The sequence below is a fragment of the Amblyomma maculatum genome, chromosome 1, assembly GCF_055883805.1.
Source record: "Amblyomma maculatum isolate TAMU_Amacu chromosome 1, ASM5588380v1, whole genome shotgun sequence".
Taxonomy (NCBI): domain Eukaryota; kingdom Metazoa; phylum Arthropoda; class Arachnida; order Ixodida; family Ixodidae; genus Amblyomma; species Amblyomma maculatum.
This window is the reverse complement of record NC_139344.1, coordinates 276,602,824-276,624,529: the sequence shown is the minus strand read 5'-3', so window position 1 is coordinate 276,624,529 and position 21,706 is coordinate 276,602,824. Positions and strand designations below refer to the sequence as shown.

Sequence of the window (21,706 nt, the reverse complement as noted above, 5' to 3'; positions counted from 1 at the left end):
GCAGCGTAAGATTTCCACTCACCGGCGTTGAGGCCGATATTTATTTCGTTTTCCGAATTTTTCTAGCCTATGAGCTCCGTTTTCATGCAAGTAGAACGTGGTGCCCTGTCGATACAGGACAACTCAAGTTAAATATCCTTTTAGTGTTTTCTGCACGCTCCGTTCCATTCGTTCAGTCAGCAAGCAAGCCCAAATTGTTAGCATCAGGAGCTACGCATATGGCGGCACTGTTTGCACGCATCACCAACACTGTCGTGCGGCGGGAGTACTGTCGACCCAGGGGAGGGGTGCCGAGTCGGCGCGACGACAGAACTGAAGTGTGAGTAGTGGACTAAAGATAAACAACCACGAGCAGCTCAAAGCGCGATATCTAATTCTCAAATTACTACACATTGCTCTTTCTGAGAAAGTAGACTATGTTTTCATAAAAAAGTAAACACCACAGGAGGCCTCCTCGCATCGCGAAGCTGTTGTCCTGCACCGCGATTTATCTAGCTCTTTCCAGGCCACACTCAATAATTCATACCTCTGGAGCAAACATAATAGTAGCGGCACTGCATCTTCTGCTAATATGCTCGCGAGTAGCACGGTACTGTGCCAAATTCCATGTCGGTAGTCGACATATCTGTCTTCACGACACCTATATGCCGCAGATCCCGCTTTTTTCACTACGCGTACATCTAGTTCACTAAAAGCACAGCCAGTGCACTTAAGCAGTACAGCCTAGCAGACGACGCGGCAACTGGCAAACGCTCTGTACGCATGCTCGTAATCTCATGTTTTCCCACTGTGGTCCATGTGGCATTGTTTCTCAATATTACCTGGAGAGAAAGCTGACGTCGCCGTCTTAAAGCCCTTCATCCACTGCGAGAATGCTGGGAAGGCGAGGTTTTGTATTTGGACAACTTTATGTGGCTCTACAACGAGGAGTGGAAGGAGACGGACTTCTGTTCCATCCCGTGAGCAACGGATAACCTTAGTCCTACCGACCCCGCACTGTCTATCCAGCTCTCGTTTATATACTACCGCACCCAAGAAGGTTATAGTTTATATGTCCTCCATGACCGCACCTCTACTCCGAAAATACACGACACGGTGACAAAGGCATGTCTCCCCTTTCCTGCCTAGCTTCCGCTGCCGAGCCATAGAAAGCTGTCCGTGAGTACTGGGTAGAAAACGAGGATTCTGCCTCGAAATCGGTAGCTGCGGCCCGAGCTCTCCTATGTGCGCATATTAAATTATTTTAATGGTGCAACAAATCTAACACAAGTGTTAGGCGCACCGCCGTGTTAATTCAGTGCTTAAGACATTCGACTACTAAGTCACGGGTCCCGGTTTCGATCCAGCCGCGGCGGCCGCGTTTGAATGGAGAGGAAGCGTAAAGTGTCCGTGCACTGTGCGATGTTAGTGCTCATTAAATAACCCCAGTTGGTCGAAACTATCCGGAGCCCTCCACTACGGTGTCATGCCTATCCTGACTCGCATTGGGACGGAAAACTTCACCAAGTCAGCAAACTTCCATGGAAATTTGCATAGCATTCCTTCGAGACTTGCCTCGAGAATAGTCGCGTGTCAGGGCTCAATCGGAATTTTATGCTGGACAATCTACGTTTTATGCCCGCTTTTTAGGCTTGCGTCTCTGTACTGTGGATGAAGTGCAGCGCTTCTCCAGCTTTCTCACTGGGTAATATCAAGAAACGATATGCTTGATGGGACGCTGACACTGCCGTCATAGTTATTGCCAAAAACTGCAGTGTGTTTTTAAAGGGCATCTGAGCTGGGGAGAAAATGCGACGAGTCCGAGATGCACATCAAAAGGCATTAGCTGATGATGCGCCCCTTACGCCGCAGGGCTCCCATCACCCACGTACTTCCAGGGTAGTCTGTCCTTCCATGTGGGCCTGCCCAGCTGCTCCCTGGAAAGCCTGCACACTGACTTTATGCCCACGCTGACCAAGGCGCTGCTCGACCGGGCAGCTGACGTGTGCCTGCAGGCTGTCTGCGACAATGTCACCTTTGTATGCGAGACGGGCGTGCTACGAAACGCGTCCGATCCTTCGTCTGCCTCTGACGCCATGAAGGTTGTTTGGACAGTCCAGGTTGGTGGCTTGCAAGCTGCGTTTTCGGAGCAGTCCTCAGATCGCGATCGTCCCCTCTAAGACACCTCCAAAAGCAGTCTAGCTGCTGTCGTTTGAGCAAAAATACAACTTCAAATACAACCATGGCGAGTCTCGTAGCCGACATTGTTGTCTTGGCATGAAATGATCATTAAACTGTTTGTTTATTACTCTTAATTAAAGCCCTCTACTTAAGGTGATATATTACTGCTCCGAAGGTTTAATTATGCTCTGCAATGTGACAAGGCATCCAAAATTGAGAAAAAAAATGTCATTATTCAGTATACTTTCATCACGGAGATTTGCATCGTTTTCACTATGGGCACGTTAGCTCCAAAAATAATATTTTTCATTGCTTTTACCATGGGGCAGGCGCGACACAGTGCCAGCACCAGCTATGACATTCCTGAGGCAGAGATTGTCATCGAGCAAATCCAAGTGCTCACTCACGACATAGTGACGTCAGACACAGGATTCTACCAGGATATTGCTAAAGTGGGCGGCGACCTGTGGCAAGATTCCTTCCGCCAGTACCGATTCACTCTGGTATGCAGCAGCCGCGGCTTCGCCATCGATGCTGACACGGCTCAATGCGGTAGGTGTCAAGCTACTGAGTGTACTGCGTCCATTGCGCCAGCTTTTCTTACTTTCATCGCATCCTTGCTTTATGCAGTGCAATGTCCCCGTGGAACATTTGAGGAGCATGGCGCTTGCCACCTGTGCCCTATGAACCATTACCAGGACTCCGAAGGCCAGACGAGCTGCAGACCCTGCCCTAAGCACACTTTCTCATCGAGAGGGGCCAAGACGGTCGAGAACTGCACTGGTGAGCTTTCACGGGGACTACCATATGGACAACAATGCGCCAGTGTTAAGAGGCTAGAAAGCGGCAGCTACTTCATGTTTTTGCAGAATCGTGGCACGAGTGATTGATTCGCGGCCTTCACACTTGGTTGCTGCTTTCAGTGCTCGCTTTCCTTCCTTTGGTTCTTCAAATGCTGTGTATCCTGCAACCGAACAAACATCTCGACGAACTTTAGTGCAATCGCCTCGCTTATTTGCTCGAAACTCAGTAGAATATTGACCCCCATTGGTTGTTATCGGCATCTGCAAAACGTAGCATGGGCATAGCTTCGTGGCAAATGTGGTTAATTTACTTGGAAGCAGATTGGCTCTTATCGGCAAAGCAGTGCGACTCATGCAACGTGCACAGAGCAGCATATATAACTGCTAAGACTATAGCTCGCAACAGGCGCAGTTGAGCGCCGAAAATAACGCCGACTTGTTCGGCCGGCAACCTTAATCACGCGCACGAATGAGAATCTGGATCCAGCAGCGATTAATAATCCAGTAGCTGTGATGTACTCGGACGATTGGATCGGTCCGCGTAACAGGGTTTCCATCTGTCAGGAAGAAACAAGAACCGGAAGAGCAAGTGCAACTTTCATTTATTTCTCTCTCATCTACGAAGGCTGTCAAAGGACTCTGGTTTTCATCCCTACAGGATGGCGGAGGAAGCCTCGAATGGTCTGATCTAAGGTCACTAAAGCTGTGTTTAACATTACAACATCCGGTTAATGGTAATTTTGTATTGGAGCCGTTGAAGCGGATTCACCCTCTCTGGCAAACGATGAGAGGCAAATGATAGGAGGTGATATCTAAGCGACCCTCTAATGTTCTTTTTTTTTTTTTTTCGCGATGGCCACTGCGAACTGAGAGCTAATTTATTTCCTCTATTCATAAGAACAACCATATCAATTGCGAACACTGCGAAATGGTAATTTTGCTTAGGGCTCATTATTTTTCTTGGCGAAAAAGAAAAGCAAAAAAAAAAAGATCAGTGCTTTGTCTTAAGTCTTTCCTTACCGTGGGAAAAATGACAATTTTTTGAAGGTTTCGGTAGTCTTTTTTTTTTCTGTGTGTGTTCGTGCGAGACATATTACATTTAATATTTTATATAATGCACAAAATGGAAGCTAAGATTTTTAAACCATATAAGTCTGACCAACTAAGTATTTATTGCAAAGCAAGATTTTAATTGTCAAGAAACAAGATATTACAGGAAAATTAAAAAAAAAAACTATGCTTGTCCCTGAAAAGGAAAAAGTCACCATTTATTCGGAACATGCAATATGTTGGGCATCGATCGCCACTAGCTGTGAAAAAACAAAATTTCGAAGTTGAACGGTATTCTCGGCGCAAAATAACTGGACAAGCAAAACCAGGCCAAAGACGAAAGCGAAACTTACTGGCACGCCGACGCCGATGTTCCAGCCTGGTTTCCGTCGTCACCTCTGTCAAAACCTTATTCCGACGTTAAAGGCAGCGTGTTCAGACGCTGCTGCTCGAGGTGTCCATAAAGTCCACCGCAGACCAGGCGAAGTCGGAAGATCTGCAACATTTTCGAGCTGGTCTTTCTTGTTTTCGACTTGAAGGCTATATGTTACGGCGCCTTTGGAATGCGGTTACACATTGGCGCCTCAAGAGAGAAAAAAAAAAAAAAGCAAAACCAACATTGGAAATGGAACTTCAGTTGTCTCATTACTGTGCCACATGGCTCAGCGTGTCCGTAAGCAAAGTGGAGGCTCCAAAATTGCCTTGCGAAGTTGTCAGCGGACGCTCAGTGGGCGCGGCAAGGAAAGAGTTAAAATTTCTGTATGCGCCGCAGAATGGCCTACATTGTCACGATTTCAGAGTGTGTCATTGTGCATATTCACAAAATTTTAGGTCGTTACTTTTAACGCTTTCTGCTGGTAATACTTGTTTATCTTCTTAACCACTATTTTCGTCGCGCCAGAGTAGAATGATGCTCATTCTTTTTTCACTATAGAATTAGAAAGTCAAGCGAAATCTTAAAGGTTCTGTGTAGCCTGCAGCCGGGGCGATGCGCTGAGGCGGACAATGCATATTGCGAGAAAACACCTTTCGTTGCAAACACTTCCCGCGTGCACCGCTTGCCTATAGGCCGCCGATCATGCTTTGCCATTCGTCCTTTACGTTACTTAGCGAAGCAATGTCACTGGCGGGTCGCTAAGGTATTCCTCATTAGCTTTTATCCCCAGCTTTTTTCAGTCCAGATCTCTGGATAGTAAATGCGTGATTAATGGTACTGGAGAAAACGTGCCTCCTCCTCTGACACCCTTCTTGGTTGGGATTACACGTATTACCTTCCATATGAATGGCTGTGGCCGCTATGCAATCGCTGTAGATATTTCTCAGCAATTCATCGTATGACTTTTTTAGCCCTTGGTTCCGTAGGGCCTGCGCATCTGCTGAGCTTTTGTCCGAGTGAAATTCTTCCTGGTAATTTATGAAGGCTATATAAAGGGGTTGGTTATATTCTGCACGTTCCTCTGTCACCGGGCTGATGGTGTGAATATGGTCTGTTGTGTAGGAGAGCCTTTACGAAAGCCACCCTTATCGTTTGGTTGACTAGGTCTTTGTAGATGCCTTGCAGGAAATGGACAGTAAGATGACAATCTTATAATTTTTCAAGCCCCTGAGGTTCACTTCCTTATATAGATTAATAATCTTCCAAGATTCTGCTACATTTGAGGGTATGATGGTTTGTTTTGTAGGGTTTAACGTCTCAAAGCGACTCAGGCTGTGAGAAACGGCGGTAGTGGAGGGCTCCGGAAATTTCGACCACCTGGGGTTCTTTAAAATGCACTGGCAACGCCCAGTACCCGGGCGCCTTGCTTTTTCACCGCCAACGAATCGCGATCACCGCGGCCGTGATCGAACCCGCGTCCTCGGCATCAGCAATGGAGCCTCTCGTTCGAGGTCCTGGGGCATTGTGTATAGAGGGCGGCCAGTTGTTTCAGTGAAACATTCGAGTCGTTTTCAACCGACTTTCAGTTTTCTGACACTCACTTGCTGCTTTCCCCTTATGAATTTCTTATAAGGCTTTGTTTACTTTTATTTTATTCTCGGTGGGATTCGAGTTCCTCAGCATACCCGACTCCGTCATTTTCGACCTGATTATTTCGTCGACAGTATAGCTATGTCTAGAGCTCCTCTACTACCTTAATTGTGTTAACCATATTGGTAATAGCATTGCCTTCCCTGTCTTTTAGTGCGTACATCTGATTTTCGCCAATCACTTCATACCACTTGGCAGCTTTTAACCTACCGCCATTCTTTACCACATGTTCAATTCTCTGCATATTGAACTTTCTGATGTCGCCTACCTTACATCTGTTATTAACTTTGACACTTCCTTCAACGCTTCGGCGTTTTTTAATCACATATTTTGTCATAAGGAAAATAAAACCGCAGCAGACACAGGACGGAGGCTAGAGACAACACAGGGTGGTACTGGCAACTGAAACGTTTATTGAAAAAACAGGGGCTTTTAAAGACAGATGGCACATGTGACCTTACAATCAGGTAAAGTGCGCTGAAACATGAAAACATGAAGTTTCAATAAACGTTTCAGTTGCCAGTACCGCCCTGTGTTGTCTCTACCCTCCGTCCTGTGTCTGCTGCGGTTTTATTTTCCTTATGTCTCACCAACTGGCCTACACATCTACCCTGCTAACATATTTTGTCTCCCAAGAAAACTCACCGCTGCCTGTCTATAGTACCTTAGCCGTTACTTCCATAGCATACTCCTCAATGCTATTTCTGGCATTATTATTCATTGATTGAACACTAGATACGGTCGCCCTCCTCGCTGAAAGCAAAATATCTGCTCTGCTGTAAAATCCTTACATTTTTTTTTTTGCAGCTAATTCTTTTATGAGCTTCTTCTTTACTAGCTTCCTTCGTCTTCTTTGCAAATCTAGGCAGTTTTGTGTCTAACCACCATGTGATTACCTAATCCTACATTGCTTGAGCAGCTGTACATCCTGCACGATGTCAGGACGCGCCCACAATATGAAGCCTATTTCATTTTGTCTCGACAGTTTGGCTTTTCCACATCCGCTCCGGTTTTCCTGTTTACGGGATTGATGTGCTTAATGCAGACTAAATAGTGGCACAGTTGCTCTTACAAGCGAGTATCTCTGGTCTTGTTATTTTCCGTCCCGTCTGTTAGCGCTGTTCTGCATTCTCATTGCATTCTTATAGCACTAAACAGCCCGCATCACAGCGACCATGGTTTGCAAGCTGATCACTGCTTTCACTTAATGTGCGTCGAGAAGGCACTATACGAGCGCTCTGACTATTCGCTCCAGTCTTGTGCATTTGGAGTGCAGGTATTTCTTCTCAGAATACACACTGAGACCGAACGTAAGGGGTTCAAGATCAGACTGAACAGCGGAGCATCGGACGCGTATTTTGCTTGCCAACTCGCCAGCGAACAAAGTTCACGGAGTAAAATACATGCTTTGGCCAGATACGTGAAGGCTACGAAAAAAAAAAAGTATTGAAATTTTGGAAGAAAACAATTTTTTTTTTCAGCGGGCGAAAATGTGACAAAAAAAAAAAAAAAACATTTGCCAATCCGATCCCGAGATTTTGTGAGTGCTTGCTTTCAGTGTCGGTTTATTACTATTTATTTATTTATTTATTTATTTATTTATTTATTTATTTATTTATTTTTTTATTTATTTATTTATTTATTTATTTATTTATTTATTTATTTCCTCTAAAACCGCTGCAGCCTGTCTCGAAAAACGACTAACGAGGAATAACCATAGCCTGTTTTTAGAGTTTATGGGGTTTAATGTATATGAGAGACGCCGCAGCCGAGGATTCCGAATAGTTAAGAGATCGTACACGGGAGCCTTGTATCGCTCTCCATCGAAACGCGGCCGCCGCGACCAGGATCGTACCCGGGTCCTCAGGCTCAACCTGGTTGAGCGCCTAACCAATGAGCCACTGCGGCAGTGTTGTCGTCGCTTGTTTAAGACAGCGCCTTTCTGGCGCTCGTGTGCGAGGATGTGGGCTGTAGGCAGGTCACACGGATGCGCCAGGTTGAACGCAATAAGTGAAATTCGATACTTACCTCACTGTTTACGTTGAACAAAATGGCTGAACGTATTGTCGTGCGATGTACAGGGCACAAAACCATCTACCCACGTAAGGTGCTTTTTGCAAATACTAGCATTCCTGACGGTCCAGATTGGTTGCTGTATAGGTTTGTTTCGAGGAGGATATACAGTAATTCTATGCGCTCGCGCTGCCATTTAATCAACGTTAGGCCAGCGGGCAAAAGCTTGAAAAACGCCGCCGAACTGGTACTCAATGTGCATGCTCATTTCGCTAGCGATTCGGCCTCAAAGCGCACATTGGCCGAGCGATCTACGCCGGACGCTCCCACTAGCGCTGCATTGTGTGTGAAGCCGCCTATAAAACTGACGTCTGGGAGCCTTGAACCGTGCGCGACATTGTTTTCTTTTAAGGTAGTTTGTTTTTTATTCTATACTATTCGGAGGATGAGCTCCAATTCTGCAAAGACAACACACCTCCAAAATGAAAATGAATATGTTTATTAACGTATTTAATTAGTGAACTAATTGAAGCAGTCTACCTCTTACCTATTGTCAGCCGTAGCCCCATTATAACCCCAGGGCTAAAATAAATCTATGGCAAATCTAAACCCTTATGTAATAACCTCTCACGAGGGTCTCTAAGGTAATAAAGTGAAGTAAAACCAGTTACCCCCCTTTTTTTTAACCTTCTAAACACCGGCCGATCTGGTGCAGTGGTAGGCCGCTCGACTACTGTGTCCAAGGATGCGGGATCGAATCCTGCCCTCGGCGGCCGCTTTTCAACGGAGGCCCGTGTGCTGTGCGATTTCAGTGCACGTTAAAGAACCCCAGGTGGTCGAAATTTCCGGAGCCCTCCACTACGGCGTCTCTCATCGCCCTAGTCGCTTTGGAACGTTAAACCCCACAAACCACAACCTTCTGAACAAAACACCAGGTATATATACAATTACTATGACGTTGAGTGTGGATATTTTTAATGTGACACGTTAGAGAAGGCATCAACTGTCCTGTAGGAAATTTCACTGGATATCAAGGTAATTTATGTAATAAATGCAGAACATCAGGATTGTTTGTCGGCGCAGTCTTCAACTCAAAAAAGTGAATTAATCATTACTTTGCAGAGTCGAAGAACCGCGCCCATTGCCGAAAAAAACAAAACAAATCGAGGCCTGCGTCTTTCCTAGACCGTATCACTCAAGAGCTGCAAAGCCAAATTGACGCCTTAGCTCAAGCTTCTCGATACCTTCCGAGTGGAACTTTGCTCATCTTGAAGTACACACTAGTGAAACATGCTTCGTGTCTGACAGACGGATTTTCCTTGCGAGGCACTCATGGATTTGGTCGTGGTTACGCCAGAACCATTCCACTGATCACTCGAAACAGCAAGAATCGTCATACTGTATAGTGTATGTTGCTGACGAGCTGCGCAATGTGACAAAAGGTCGGAAACGATAAGCTAGTGGCATTAGTCACTGTGAAGCCAGCAACATGCAAGCAATTAGCACATTACATACATCGACATGTGGCTAACGGCGTAATCTTTCCTATGAATTTTGTGGCAAAGATAAAGTCATTATTATGAAAAAGGAATGAACATGAGCGGACGAAGACAATTTCCCTTGTCGAAACGGGGCTTGGCTTGTGAACCGAGTCTCCCCATCCATCTTTGTTCGTTTTTCTTTCATACTGTATAATAGCCATCTTCTTTCCCTTGTTCTATCCTGAAGTCATTATTGATATCCGTGCTTTGTACCAAATAAATACACGGTGTTCTTGTCATGTGTTCTTTTTTTTTTTTCGAAATTTCACATTTTTCTTACGAAAACAGAGTATTTTTTTAAGCCATTCAAGATTTCCGAAAATTATGCGTACCCAACTACGACACGCCAGCTAAGTTCGCAAGCAGCCCAGTGGTGAGGCGATTCGTTAGAAGACGCCTTCAGTGCTCAATTTCTGTGCATCCTCGCTGTGCGCTTGCAGAGTTCGCGGGACCGGACGTGCCTCCTCCGGCCAGGGACGCTCCTGCGTGGCATCATCCACGAGGCCCTTGCGACCCGAACCCGTGCCGGCATCAGGGCGTCTGCTATCTGCAGAGTGGCGGCTACGGCTGCCTTTGCCAACAACACTACCGAGGTCTGCTCTGTGGTTTTTGTAACGTGTGCCGTCAGGTGCAAGGTCGCTTTCACTATACCTAAACGAAGCCATGCACAATCGTTCTCCTAACCCGGACCTGGTTACGTCCGTTTGTTTTAACCAAGAAATCAGCCTAAGAACACGTAATATTCTGCTCAGAGTGAAGGAGTATTTTGGCACTTCGTGTCGGTACGTGGAACTCGCTCCGCTGTGGTGCGCGCCCTTTAGGTTTTTGTCAAGGCACAAGTAGCAATGATTACGCAATGATGAACAAAACTGCCACTATCCGAATGACTTGTAATTGAGCAGGAAGCTCGAATTGATGGGCAATACTTCTGTTGTCATTAGAACGTTTTAGCATAACGTTGCACTCCATTTGCTGTTTGGTTTAGCGAGCCTAGATAGCCCATATGTACCGTGCAGGTGCACAGATGGTTCTTGGCAGGCCGAGTGAGTGCTATAATGGCACTCTACAACGTTCAGGTTTCCGTAGGCTAGCGATACGTATACCTTAATTCCCGCAGAGAGCAATACTGTTGCTGTTCTCCTTTTTCGTTTCCAGCGTGCATAAGTGCTTGTTTCTGTGGGGAAGCTGTGAATCAGTTGCGTATTGCGCACTTCTTTGTCCGTATTAACGGGTAATTTGCAAGCTAAGGGGAGTTTTCAAGTTTTTAACAAAACCTTGTCTGAGTTCAAGTCGTGGTAACCTCCTCCCATCAGCAAATGGAGCAGTCTTCACCGAGGTCAGAACGGCCAAAATATGATTCACTTGCCGACTCCTAAGGCTCGGGACCTTTTCACTGCGAGCACTTCTTGGTGTCCGGATGCTCAGAGATACAGCTCTTTCTGGGCGCTTCAGTTTAAAAGGTGCACCTGCGGGTTTCAAATGCTGGTGCTTTGCGTGAATTGACTCAAAGGCACTAACTGGAAACGTAAAATGTGTTGTAGGGTAACACGTGAGCGCTGTTATTTACGTGCCCACTTCTTCCTTTGCCTGGTTATTAGAAGAACGGGACAGCAGCAGGCAAGAACAATCATTTCCGAAATCTGCTCAAAAGGCAGCTTTACACCAGCTGTTGTTCAGCCCAAGCTATCTTCCGCAGCAGCGCAGTGTGTGATTATTCCATTTCAGAGAGTATTGGTGGTCAAATTATGTAATTTTACGCTCCTAAGCAACATTGTTGGCTATGAGGTTGATTGTTCCGGACAAACTTTGACCGCTTGTGGATCTTTAACGTTCACTGAAATCGCACAGCACACGGACGCATTTGCATTTCGCCTCCATCGAATTGAGGCTACCGGGGAGTTCGGCTCAGTAGCCAAACACCATAGCCGCAGTGCCACCGCGGCAGGTTAGCGTATTGCATCGCGTTTCAAGGAAGGCGAAGCGCAATTTTTGGAAATGGCCTTTTTAAGACCTCAGGGTGGCTTCTGCGGCGCTGTAGTAGCAGCAGTATTGGCGCACATCGAATAACAATTGAATTGTGCTAGTTAGTAAGCTGATTAGCAAATTTTAGGTTAACTTTTCATCGACTGCACTTTGACGAAAGGCTGCAATGAACACATTGCAGCCGGCCGTTAGCAGAACCATACCATATTTTAGAGTTTTAAAAAACCTGATCATACTGAGCACCATGGTACAGAATTCTTTCACCGCCGCACACTTTTTTTTTTTTTTTTTTAAAGAGCGCGTCTTCGCCTACCGCGAAGCGAACTTAATCACAACACGTCACTCCGCGAAGATTCTGTAATGTGGCCTCTTTCCTGTGTAGGCTGAAGCAGCGAGTGAAGGCTGCAGTACGAGCGGGACAGGGTAAGTCAGGTGGCTGGCGAGCCATCAAGTGGCGCGTAGTGAACGACGTTGCTTCGTAGCGCGCGTCTTTCGAAAAGGACGCGGAGTGGACAAAACTTGTTGAGCCATAGCATCGAAAGAAGTGGCGCTTTCGAGATTTTAAAAACAGACATCGCTATTTCGAATGATCAGCTACAAACCTAGTTACGTTCACGCACGTAAGTGGAATAGTTAAAAAGTAAACTATTACAAATTAGTTAACCAGTTTACTAGTTAGCATGATTTACCTGTCTTCTGATGTCGGCCAAGACCGATGTTGCAACGCCGATGAAGCGATCTCAATATCACAAAAGGCCTAGCTTTAAGAATCCTGGTTCACATACGCTGTAATACCCGGTATACATTTTTTGGGAGTTGCGAGGAAACTTGGTTCCTCTCGCTCAGTGTCTGAACTGCTGCTTGGCACTTGTACTTAAATGCTATGAAAAAAAAAAAAAAAATGCCGCCATAATAAGGGCAAAAGCTGATCAGTAGTCGCTAGGTGACAAGCTAAGATTAGAAACTGGTAAAACCATGTCGCATTGTCTTTGCAGCACGCTGCAGATAACTTAGAAAAAGTACTCGCGTCAAATAACTAAGGCCTGTTCATCGGCTATAGGACAATCCTGCACATATGGGAGACTTAGGATAGTGAACATGACGTAATAATTATAGCCTGCAGCAACCTGTTGCGACTTGTTAGTCACAGCCGATGGCCGCATGCCATTGTTCCCTGCTGACGAAATGTGGGCTCACTTGCTGTGAGCTGGTTACGTATATAGTACATGTGTGAACGAGGCCGAGTTCACATCTGTAATGGCGCAATTATGGCGTTCGCTGACTAGAGGCATCTGGATTCATAGTTTGTTACTAAGATTTCGAAGACACGTTTCTGTTCACCGCTTACCCGTTAAAAACGCAGGACGTAGCAAGATTTTCTATCTTATGCGATGACGAAGGCCTACATGTGTGCGTGTTCTCAAGCGCAGCGGCTTCCGTGACCCCTTAAGCGAGCATTCAAGGCTGGCTTGAGCGCCCGCTATGTGCACAGGATGCCCTTGCGCTTAAAAAATGCTGTGGACATAGTAAACGAGAACTCTGATATTTCTTTCCACAACAGCAACATCAACAACAACAGAGATAAAACGTCATCTATGAGAACGAGGTAGGCTCGCTTAATCGGAAGATTGGGTGAGGTGTGCGGGTCCATAAAGAGAGAGCTTCAGGTATACATGCACGGAGCGCGCAGTTGAGTATGGGCCACTGCTCGCGCAGGTCGTCACTGCGAGCAGCCAGCGTAGCGTCCAGGCCCGGTGTTTCATCGACGGCAGCTCCGGGTTACGGCAGCTCCGGGACTTCTAGCCGATGTCGTCGTTCAGGGTGGACATGCTGTCGGTCTTGTAGGGGGGCGGCGGCTCGCCGCACAGGTGGGCGTAGGACGGTGGTCGGTCTGACGAAGAGGTGGCGTCGTCGTCTTCCTCGGAAGTTGTCGGCGGCTCGGCCTGCGTCGACGCCTCGGACGACGAAGTGTTTACCGGGTCTACACGCCGCTCCAGCGCATGGTTGGCCGTCGACACGGGCGAAAGGCGATGCGTGTCGAACATCCTGGGCGGCTGCTGCGGGAACTGTGCGTAGTCCTCGAAGATGGTGAGCATGTCTCCCGCGTTGTCCGGGTAGAAGACTGGCTGCGTGGGTGGCACGACGCACACCAGCGTGCCGGCCGGCAGCAGGCGCACGTCCTGCGGCTCCACGAGCTGCGTGCCCGAGCGCAGCGTCACCACGCCCAGGATTTCGGAGAAGCGCGAGCAGGCCACGCGCCGCTTCAGCGCGCGGCCCAGCAGCTTGAGGGCGATGCTGGCCAGGATGGTGGTGAACAGCGTCATGCCGCTGATGCACAGGATGTCGCCGATGGCGTAGCTCCGGAACCAGCGCCGCAGCACCACTCCCGTGACGCCCGCCGCCAGGCTGACCACGGCGCAGGCCAGCAGCCAGCGCGGCAGCTGCATGACCGCATGCCTGGCGGCCCGGCACGAACCGTCGCCAGCCAGCACGTTGATCTCCCGGGGCCCGCCTGCCGCCGCTGCGAGTCGCCCGCGTCGTGTCTCATCATCATCCCGTGCGCGCCCATATACCCATCCCTCTCCCTCCCGGATCAAGAATCTCCCGCATCCCTCCGCCGGTAAACAAAGCGGCCCTTCCCGGGCGCCGGCCAATGAAAATACGCCGCCCCTCCGCTCCGGCAGTCAGCTGACGCCCGCCGCTTGTGAGGGCGAAAGAGGGACTTCTCTGTCCACCTCGGGCGCAGTTTGAAAACGCCTTCGAGCAATTGCGCACCTGTCTGCGCAGCGATGCTCCCCGTGAAGCAAGTGAACTGTGCTGGCGGCATCAGAGCAGCTGTTTTTAATGTCAAAAGCGTGGTTTCGAAACCGAAGTTAGACTGTTTGCTCCGTTTCGAAGCCAAGCTTAAAATGTGGCCGCGTAATGTTTCGTGATTCACCCACTTTCCTTCCTGACTAACAAAAATAAAAGAATTGCAGAAGGTTCTTTGTTCCCTTTTTCAATGCGGTACTGGCACAACGGTGAGTACTTATTGCTCCGGTTTAAGTATTTTCTTTGTCACCTAAAAGAAATAGACACCTACTTTAAACTGTGTTAGGTGGGCCGTTTTTTCCACAGAACGCCAAGAAATCACCCAACGCAGGTTGATGTGCGCAAAACTGAAGCGACGCAAGTGTTGGTGTAACGCTTGGGCCCGACCTACGCTGCTATATCTCTTGGAGTTTGCACGTGAGGCAGGCATTGACGCTCAAATTATATCTTCCTGTTCATAATCCCCCACTTCCATAAATGAGCCTTCGGGCCAGTTTCATTCAATAAAGGCTTCACTCAGAAAACCATGGTAAAAATGGTCCCTGGCCGTTGTCTTGCTTTGCAACGGCCCCTTTTATGCCGGCAACGGTGAAGCGAAGCGTGAGCTAGAGCCTTGCGCAAGCGACGACTAAAAAGGCTCGTTTCTATAAATAGAGGCACTTGCATAATTCCTTACCTGCTCTATGACGCCTATACAGGGTAGTGAACGCCTCGTGAAAAATGCAAATTTCACATCGGGGGCATGGAATGAGCCGGTATAATCATTTGCAATACGCCTTTTTACCAAGTGATACATGAATCGTCTCGGTAAATCCGGCGCAACCAAAAATTTAAATGTAGCGAGTGCCTGCCTATGGCGACAACATCCTGGGGGGTCTCCGCAGTCAGTCAACTTACATCTTTGCCTAACTGGCTCACCCGAGAGGCGTTTTCGAGCGCTGCGAGCAAAACCATTATGGCCATGAGCCCCGTGCATAAATCGCTCGACGATTTGTCATCGTCGCACACTCAAGCAGCGCCACGAACAACCCGTTATCCATGCCGCTGTGCCAATACGCGATATTCGGACTCACCTCATCGTGGCCATGGCATCGCAGCCATGGCATCTGTTGACACCAACGTGAAGCCTGCAGGGCCGACTGGTCCGAGGAGGCAGCAGGGCATGTTCGGCCGGCCGGCCAGCGTACTCGCGGACCGGCCAGCGAGCGAGGCGTGTTGGCGAAGCAGCGCGTACGCACAGTCGTACCAGTCGGTTTCGCTGCCGCCAAGCCTGTCTGGAAGGGTCCGAGGCCCGAGCCGCGGAGGAGTGGCGCCCAGTCGATCGAGTCGCGGACCGACCGCCGCAGTCATGCGCGCAGCCAAGCGCGTCGCGGAAAACACCGGCCCACGGCTGCGCACACGGGCCGCCAAATGACCGACGGCCGCTATTCTACATAGTGCTGCTGGTGGATCTCCTGTGTCACGGACAGGCTTCGTTTCGCGGATAAAGTTGCGCGATCGGCCGGCTGTCCTGGGTACCCCGCGAAGGCTATTCCCCGAAGTGTCGTGAATGGGGAGCCGCGGGATATCCGCCGTCACTGGACTGGCCGCGCCCTCCCGCGAGCACTGCTCTAGATTGACGCAATCGATCTGCCGCGTGGAGCGTTGATGGGAGTAGCGCGGTACGCGAGCCATGGCCGCCGCTGCGGAGCAGGAAGCGAGCAGCGGCGCTTCATTCCGGACCACGGAGCGTCCTCATGGTAAGGTGCGCGAAGCTAGCCTCTTGGCCGTTCACTGATGCGGGAACCCTGCACTTTCGCGCCACGGGGGATCAGCTGGAACCAGACGTAGCGCGCAATCTCGGCGAGCATGTTTGACCAGCTGATGGCATTTTGCAAGCTGCGCGTCGGGAGCGAGCAGCGCATTGCGAGCGAAAAGTACAGTAAAGAACTGCCTGTGCTACAACTCTGCATATGCATCCCGCCGTTTCCATTCGTTCGACAGCGTGAATGCGACGTCGCGTCTTTTTGTTTGTTCGTTGTCCTGCTCGACCTGGGCGCATCAGAAAAGGCGGGCGAGGTACGCTCTCCTTCCGGGATTCAAGGTACCGATTCCTGCTCGTGGTACAGATAAAGCCGACGTCGGCCCTCGATCAGGTGCAGTGAGCCGGAAGGTTCTCTGGAGCTGTGCTAACTCTTTGCTTCTCATCTGAACACGTTAGCTCGTATTATAATAACTATAGTGGTTTAGCGCCACAGCTCTCGATAATATGGTAAGCGAAACGCTGCTAAAAGCACATGGCCCAGGCATGCCTGCCACGCCATCTTCCGGTTTAGCATCACGTCTTTGAGAGTAATTCCAAGTGAGAGTCGATGCGCCTTATACTGCCTTATCTAGCGCTGACTACCGCGCGAAATGGCGTGACAGGTATCGTTCAGCTCTCGGTCCACGTAGCTACTTTAGGTGTTCTTCACGCACCTTACTTTCGGCCGCGTGTGCTAAGAAGGTGACCTCATAGTCAACGAAGTACTATAGAACGTTCTTGTTTTTTCAAGCCCAAACGCCAAGATTTTTTTTTTTTTTCCTGTCTGCAATGGACGCTTATGCGCTTCGAGTTCAGTTAGCTCCCGTTTACCGATTTAAACTTTCTCATTCAGCTTTACGACGGCTCAGAATTTTCCGGCTTCTATTATCGCGTGGCAGAAAAGTAAAAACGAGAAAAAAAACGCACGTCAGCCACGGCTGTTTTTCTCTTTTCGGCAAAAATGCGTGATGCCTTCCGCGCAAAATTACCAATTTTGCGTCGGTAGATTACTGTATTCACTGAATCTCTGTTTGTCAACGTTGCCCGCAATTGGACAAGCAACAGTGAGCGTAAGTGAATCCGTTCGGAATCGGTTTGATGACGCAGAGTGCGCGTGCGTAAGCAGCCTTGCAAAGATGAACGGCGCCCCTAACTGTGAGGTCCATATAGCCGTGGGCAAGTGCCTCCCGGTATTATTGGCGTGTATCATTATATACTGCAAATAATGCTTGATGACCTCGACAGGAAAAGTAGAAAGGTAGGATTGACAATCAATATGCAGAAGACTATAGTAATGTTCAACAGCCTCGGAAAGGAACAGCAGTTTACGTTAGGTAGCGAAGCACTGGAAGTAGTAGGCGGATATGTCTACTTAGGACAAGCAGTAACCGCAGATCCGGACCATGAAAAGGAAATAACAAGAAGAATAAGACTGGGATGGAGCGCATTTGGCAAGCACTCGAAAATTATGACTAGCAGCTTACCGGTATCGCTCAAAAGGAAAGTATACAACAGTTGCATCTTACCTGTACACACCTATGGAGCTGAAACGTGGAGGCTAACCAAGAGGGTTCTACTTAAGTTGAAGTTCGCAGGTGTCAAGTGGATGCAGCTAGCACAGAACCGGATTGATTGGAGAAATATGGGAGAGGCCTTTGCCCTGCAGTGGGTATAGTCAGGCTGATGATAATGATGATCATGATATAGTATTCGACGTTTGTGGGCTGCAAGGACAGCAGAATTTCGGAAGTAATGGCTCTAGAACAATAGCACATGCGCCGCTCGTTAGCAAAAACTTCGAAGCTCCAGCAATACACAAGTCCCTGCGCTGGAGGACGTCTTCGTATAGTAGGGCTAGGCCTATGGCCGCGAACTACGAAACTATACTGCGCCAGCTCTCGCTCGTGAGGAAGTGAGAGAAATGCGGTTATTAAGGGCTTCCTGGACTCTTATGTGATGACGTAATTTATTACAGAGGTGGAATATGGAGGGAAGTCCTTGGTGATGTGGCCTTGTTAGCTGTTGTTGAGCCTCACGGACGCACGAGACGAACGAGTCTTGTACCGGCCTTGCGATGCAGTGCTTGTTCCTTAAGGCGGGTCCATGGATCGTAGCTTGCCGATGCCAGGATGACCAGGTGCATACCCGAAACAGTTCGCTCCTAAGTTTGTGGTCAGGCCTTACAGTTGGCCAAGCACTCCCGAATACCTTGTACAGGCAACTTCGCACTGGTGCGTGCAGCCGTCTAGAACAATATCCTTTCCCCGACATGAGACTGTCACGAGTACGCCCAGCATGGCTCTGACCCATTTCAACGGGAATATCAGATGTACGTGGGAGTGTCTCGCACTCGGTAATTACCTGATGGCATCACCGAGATATGCCAAAAGGAGGGTGGTCGTTCGATGCCCGGCATATAGCCAATAAGCAGACGTAGCGAATGAGACGAAGGTATATTGACTCGTAACAACAAACAATGTTTATCTATTCAAAAAGAGGGCTACACCGCTTGTAACGGAAAACAACACTAAAATACTAGAGGGCAACAACACTACGAGCGAAGAACATCTCAGTCAAACTCTCTAATTTACGTTTACACACAAAATTAAGCAGGTGTTTCAAGATGCAAGCAACATTCCAATTACAACAGTAGAAAGTTCAGAACAGGAGTACAGATACAGTTGACCGGGGAGCGCAGCGGCAGTCCATCATCGAACGACGCGGACAGAGCGGCCCTCGAAGGTATTTAGCCTTTCGAGGCCGCTGGCGGTTCGGGATAAAGCGCGGCGGCAACTCGGGAACCCGAGAGTACGAGGAAATTCGGATTTCCCTCCGAAAAGTGGACTGACGTTGGGGTCTTGTCGGCTCCTTTTTAAGCCTTCGGTAATTGCGTGCGGACACCCACACAGGACGCGTATAAAGCACTTCGCTCACGAGGGGAGGGTCATGTAGACGCACCACACTTTGAGAGTGCATGGCGCCATGTTCGTTTTGAAAATGTAACACAAAACAACCCGCACGTTCGCCACAACTTCAGTTCTGCTGGGGTCACTTTGCCAGGGAAGAAAAGTAAATTTGGCTGTGATAAGGGTAACTTTGAGGGGAGAAAAAGTAAAAATTGCCGACTATTACGCTACTTCCGAATGCGAAATTTCAGCGCAGCTCATCAGCTGTTTATGCTTTTCGATATATGGAGGCAAAGAATTCGAGCAAGACATGTACAATTACAGAAAACTTTTAAGCAGGCGGTTCGCAGTGGCGAACGGCGGCGGCTATGCGTTTCGGCTCGCGCAGTGTACATATCGAGATCCGCCGCCACCGATCAGGCGCTGTGATTGCCGCCCCGCAGGGGTGGCATTGAAGGAGGAGCGAAGATATCGAGAGGTCGCGGGAGGCAGTGCGTGGGCCCATAGGAACGTTGCGCGAGTCGCGTTTCAAGCAAGCGCTTCAAGGCGCCGCGTGCGATACGAAATGAAACGGCCGCGCGCTTCGCTCACCAATGGCGAGGAGAGGAGTAGTTTGCGCTACCTTTGAAACATACAGGGGCCTTAGGTAACACCAGCGGCGAAGGATGGCAGCAGGAGCGCGCGCAGCAATCGGAGAACATCGCAGCGGCGAACGATGGCGGCAGGAGCGCGCGCTGCCCCGGCTGCGGAGCTGGTCACGAGGGACGACGGCGACGACAACGCGAAACGCAGGAACGGGCACCAAATAGCTGTGGTCTAAACACATAGACAAAACAAGCAGCACGCTCACCCCGGATCTGGTGAAGGGAGAGTTGCTGTATATTGTAGGCACGGCCGGTCTCGAGGGAGAGCGCGCGCTCTTTCTTACGGCCTTCTCAATCGCCGCGGAAACAATGGGAATGTTTCTCCTTGAGTTACGCTCTACGCCGCCGCAAGAGGCGCGACCTGCTCACTGTTCGCTCCGCGTCTGCTTCAGCGGCGGCGGGTGGCTTTTGCCTGGTTTCGCGCTGTCGCTCGCGGATTCCGTGGCGAGTGCAGCCCCGAAATGAAAGAACACAGAAAGTAGATGCTGCAGCGGCATGTCGCCAACATGGTACACACGTGAACAGAGTCTTTATATAAAAAACACTGTCGCACAGCAAACGTTCGACAAGCGTATGACATACATAGCGGCATAGTAGCCACTTTTGTCCATTTTAGTATGAATTTTTCCCAAGCCTGTACAAAAATAGGAATTAAAACAAAAACTGAATGAGCAGTGATCACATTGAAGCTTCTTCAAGGCTAACATGACAACATCTCGTCTGCAACAGCAAAACCGTCTTTCAGCGCTAGATGCGAAACCATCCATGTAGCACCGAAGATGAAAATAATTTCATAAAAATGTAATGTAAATTGCAAAATGCCTTGCATGATATAAAGTATTAGTATAACAGTCAAAGTAAACGTTGTAGGGTTGTGTTCTAAATGTTATTACAATTCATATATTAGCCAATGTGTTGTATTATAAACATTATTTTAATTTTCGAAATAAACGTTATTTTGCTCAAATTTGTACATGATATTAAGCTTATTATGAAAACAATCAAAAATAGTTTGATATTGATGACATCACTTGTGCTGAATGTGGTAAAAAGAGGCCTATAAGTAATGAAGGTGATTGCATGTGACTTATACAAATGAGTTTACATGCTATGTCGAAAGTATGCAAGCGTTAAAGAAGGACACTCTCACTGAAGACACATTTCAAGCCCTATATAGCGACCCATTGAGGCTCTCTTCGGGAAAGTAAGGCTAATGTGCGGAAGGGAATGACATGCTAGATGCGAGGGCCGTAACAGCTAGCGGCACTTGACTACATTGTCAAGACGGACGTTTCATCTCAGAGCAAAATCAAGGTACATTGCGTCGATGCCGAAAAAAAAAAATCATTTCTGCTATACCGCAATCAGTAACCGAGAAACTGAAGGAAGTAATGGCATCTCCTGCCACCCCATTTCCCACTGTCACATATTTCGGTTTACCTTACGTCGCTGAATACATTGGTAAGTTAATCAACTTCGGGTGTGACGCTTGCGCTATTCTTCTAGAAACTAGCGAAAGAAGCAAACAAAATAAAGCGGAGCGCGAGTTTGGGGAAAAAGCAGTCTCTTTCGTCCGGGCTGCTGATAAGGCGAACACCAAATGTGTTTAGCTGAACATGCGGGGGACCCACACGCCTCCAAGCTATACACATGCGCATCCACTTGCAGGGCGTGCCATGAAATGATAATTTGGTGGTATGTTTGATTCGTTTTATTTTGGGGGCACCAGTACACTCTTCTACGAGGACAATATTCTAGTGGACAGCATTATCCGAAACCAGAGCTTGTTGCCCTATTAGACAAGCTTTTTTTTTTTTTTTTTTTTTTTTTCAGAAAGCTGCCGTGCACCTACTACACACAAATACTTAAGGTTCTGATTCAATCAGCACTCGAGAATCCAACACTGAGTTGCCCGAAAAGAATTGACAACAGCCATATGTTATTAGGTCCGCTTCTTTCATATTTGAAAATTTTCTCAGAATTCTT

General features: G+C 48.3%; 2 protein-coding genes across 4 annotated transcripts in view; one reads left to right on the top strand and one right to left on the bottom strand.

The window, feature by feature from the left end:
* Nucleotides 1–13,429, top strand: part of LOC146206604 (sushi, von Willebrand factor type A, EGF and pentraxin domain-containing protein 1-like) — a 159,442-nt gene extending 146,013 nt beyond the window's left edge. For all 3 annotated transcript variants that reach the window (XM_084591363.1, XM_084591362.1, XM_084591364.1), the window contains 5 exons: nt 1,852–2,099; nt 2,490–2,712; nt 2,791–2,943; nt 10,034–10,186; nt 13,293–13,429. In XM_084591363.1, the coding sequence (XP_084447489.1) occupies nt 1,852–2,099; nt 2,490–2,712; nt 2,791–2,943; nt 10,034–10,186; nt 13,293–13,318 (803 nt within the window). In that variant the 3' untranslated portion in view covers nt 13,319–13,429. The remainder of the gene's footprint in view (nt 1–1,851; nt 2,100–2,489; nt 2,713–2,790; nt 2,944–10,033; nt 10,187–13,292) is intronic.
* On the bottom strand, nt 13,376–16,104 carry LOC146206603 (uncharacterized). The gene is made up of 2 exons (XM_084591368.1): nt 15,461–16,104; nt 13,376–14,097 (listed from the first exon to the last, which is right to left on the bottom strand). Exon 2 carries the CDS (start codon nt 14,021–14,023, stop codon nt 13,376–13,378), a length of 648 nt encoding a protein of 215 aa, XP_084447494.1. The 5' UTR covers nt 14,024–14,097; nt 15,461–16,104.
* Between the last annotated feature and the right edge of the window lie 5,602 nt (nt 16,105–21,706).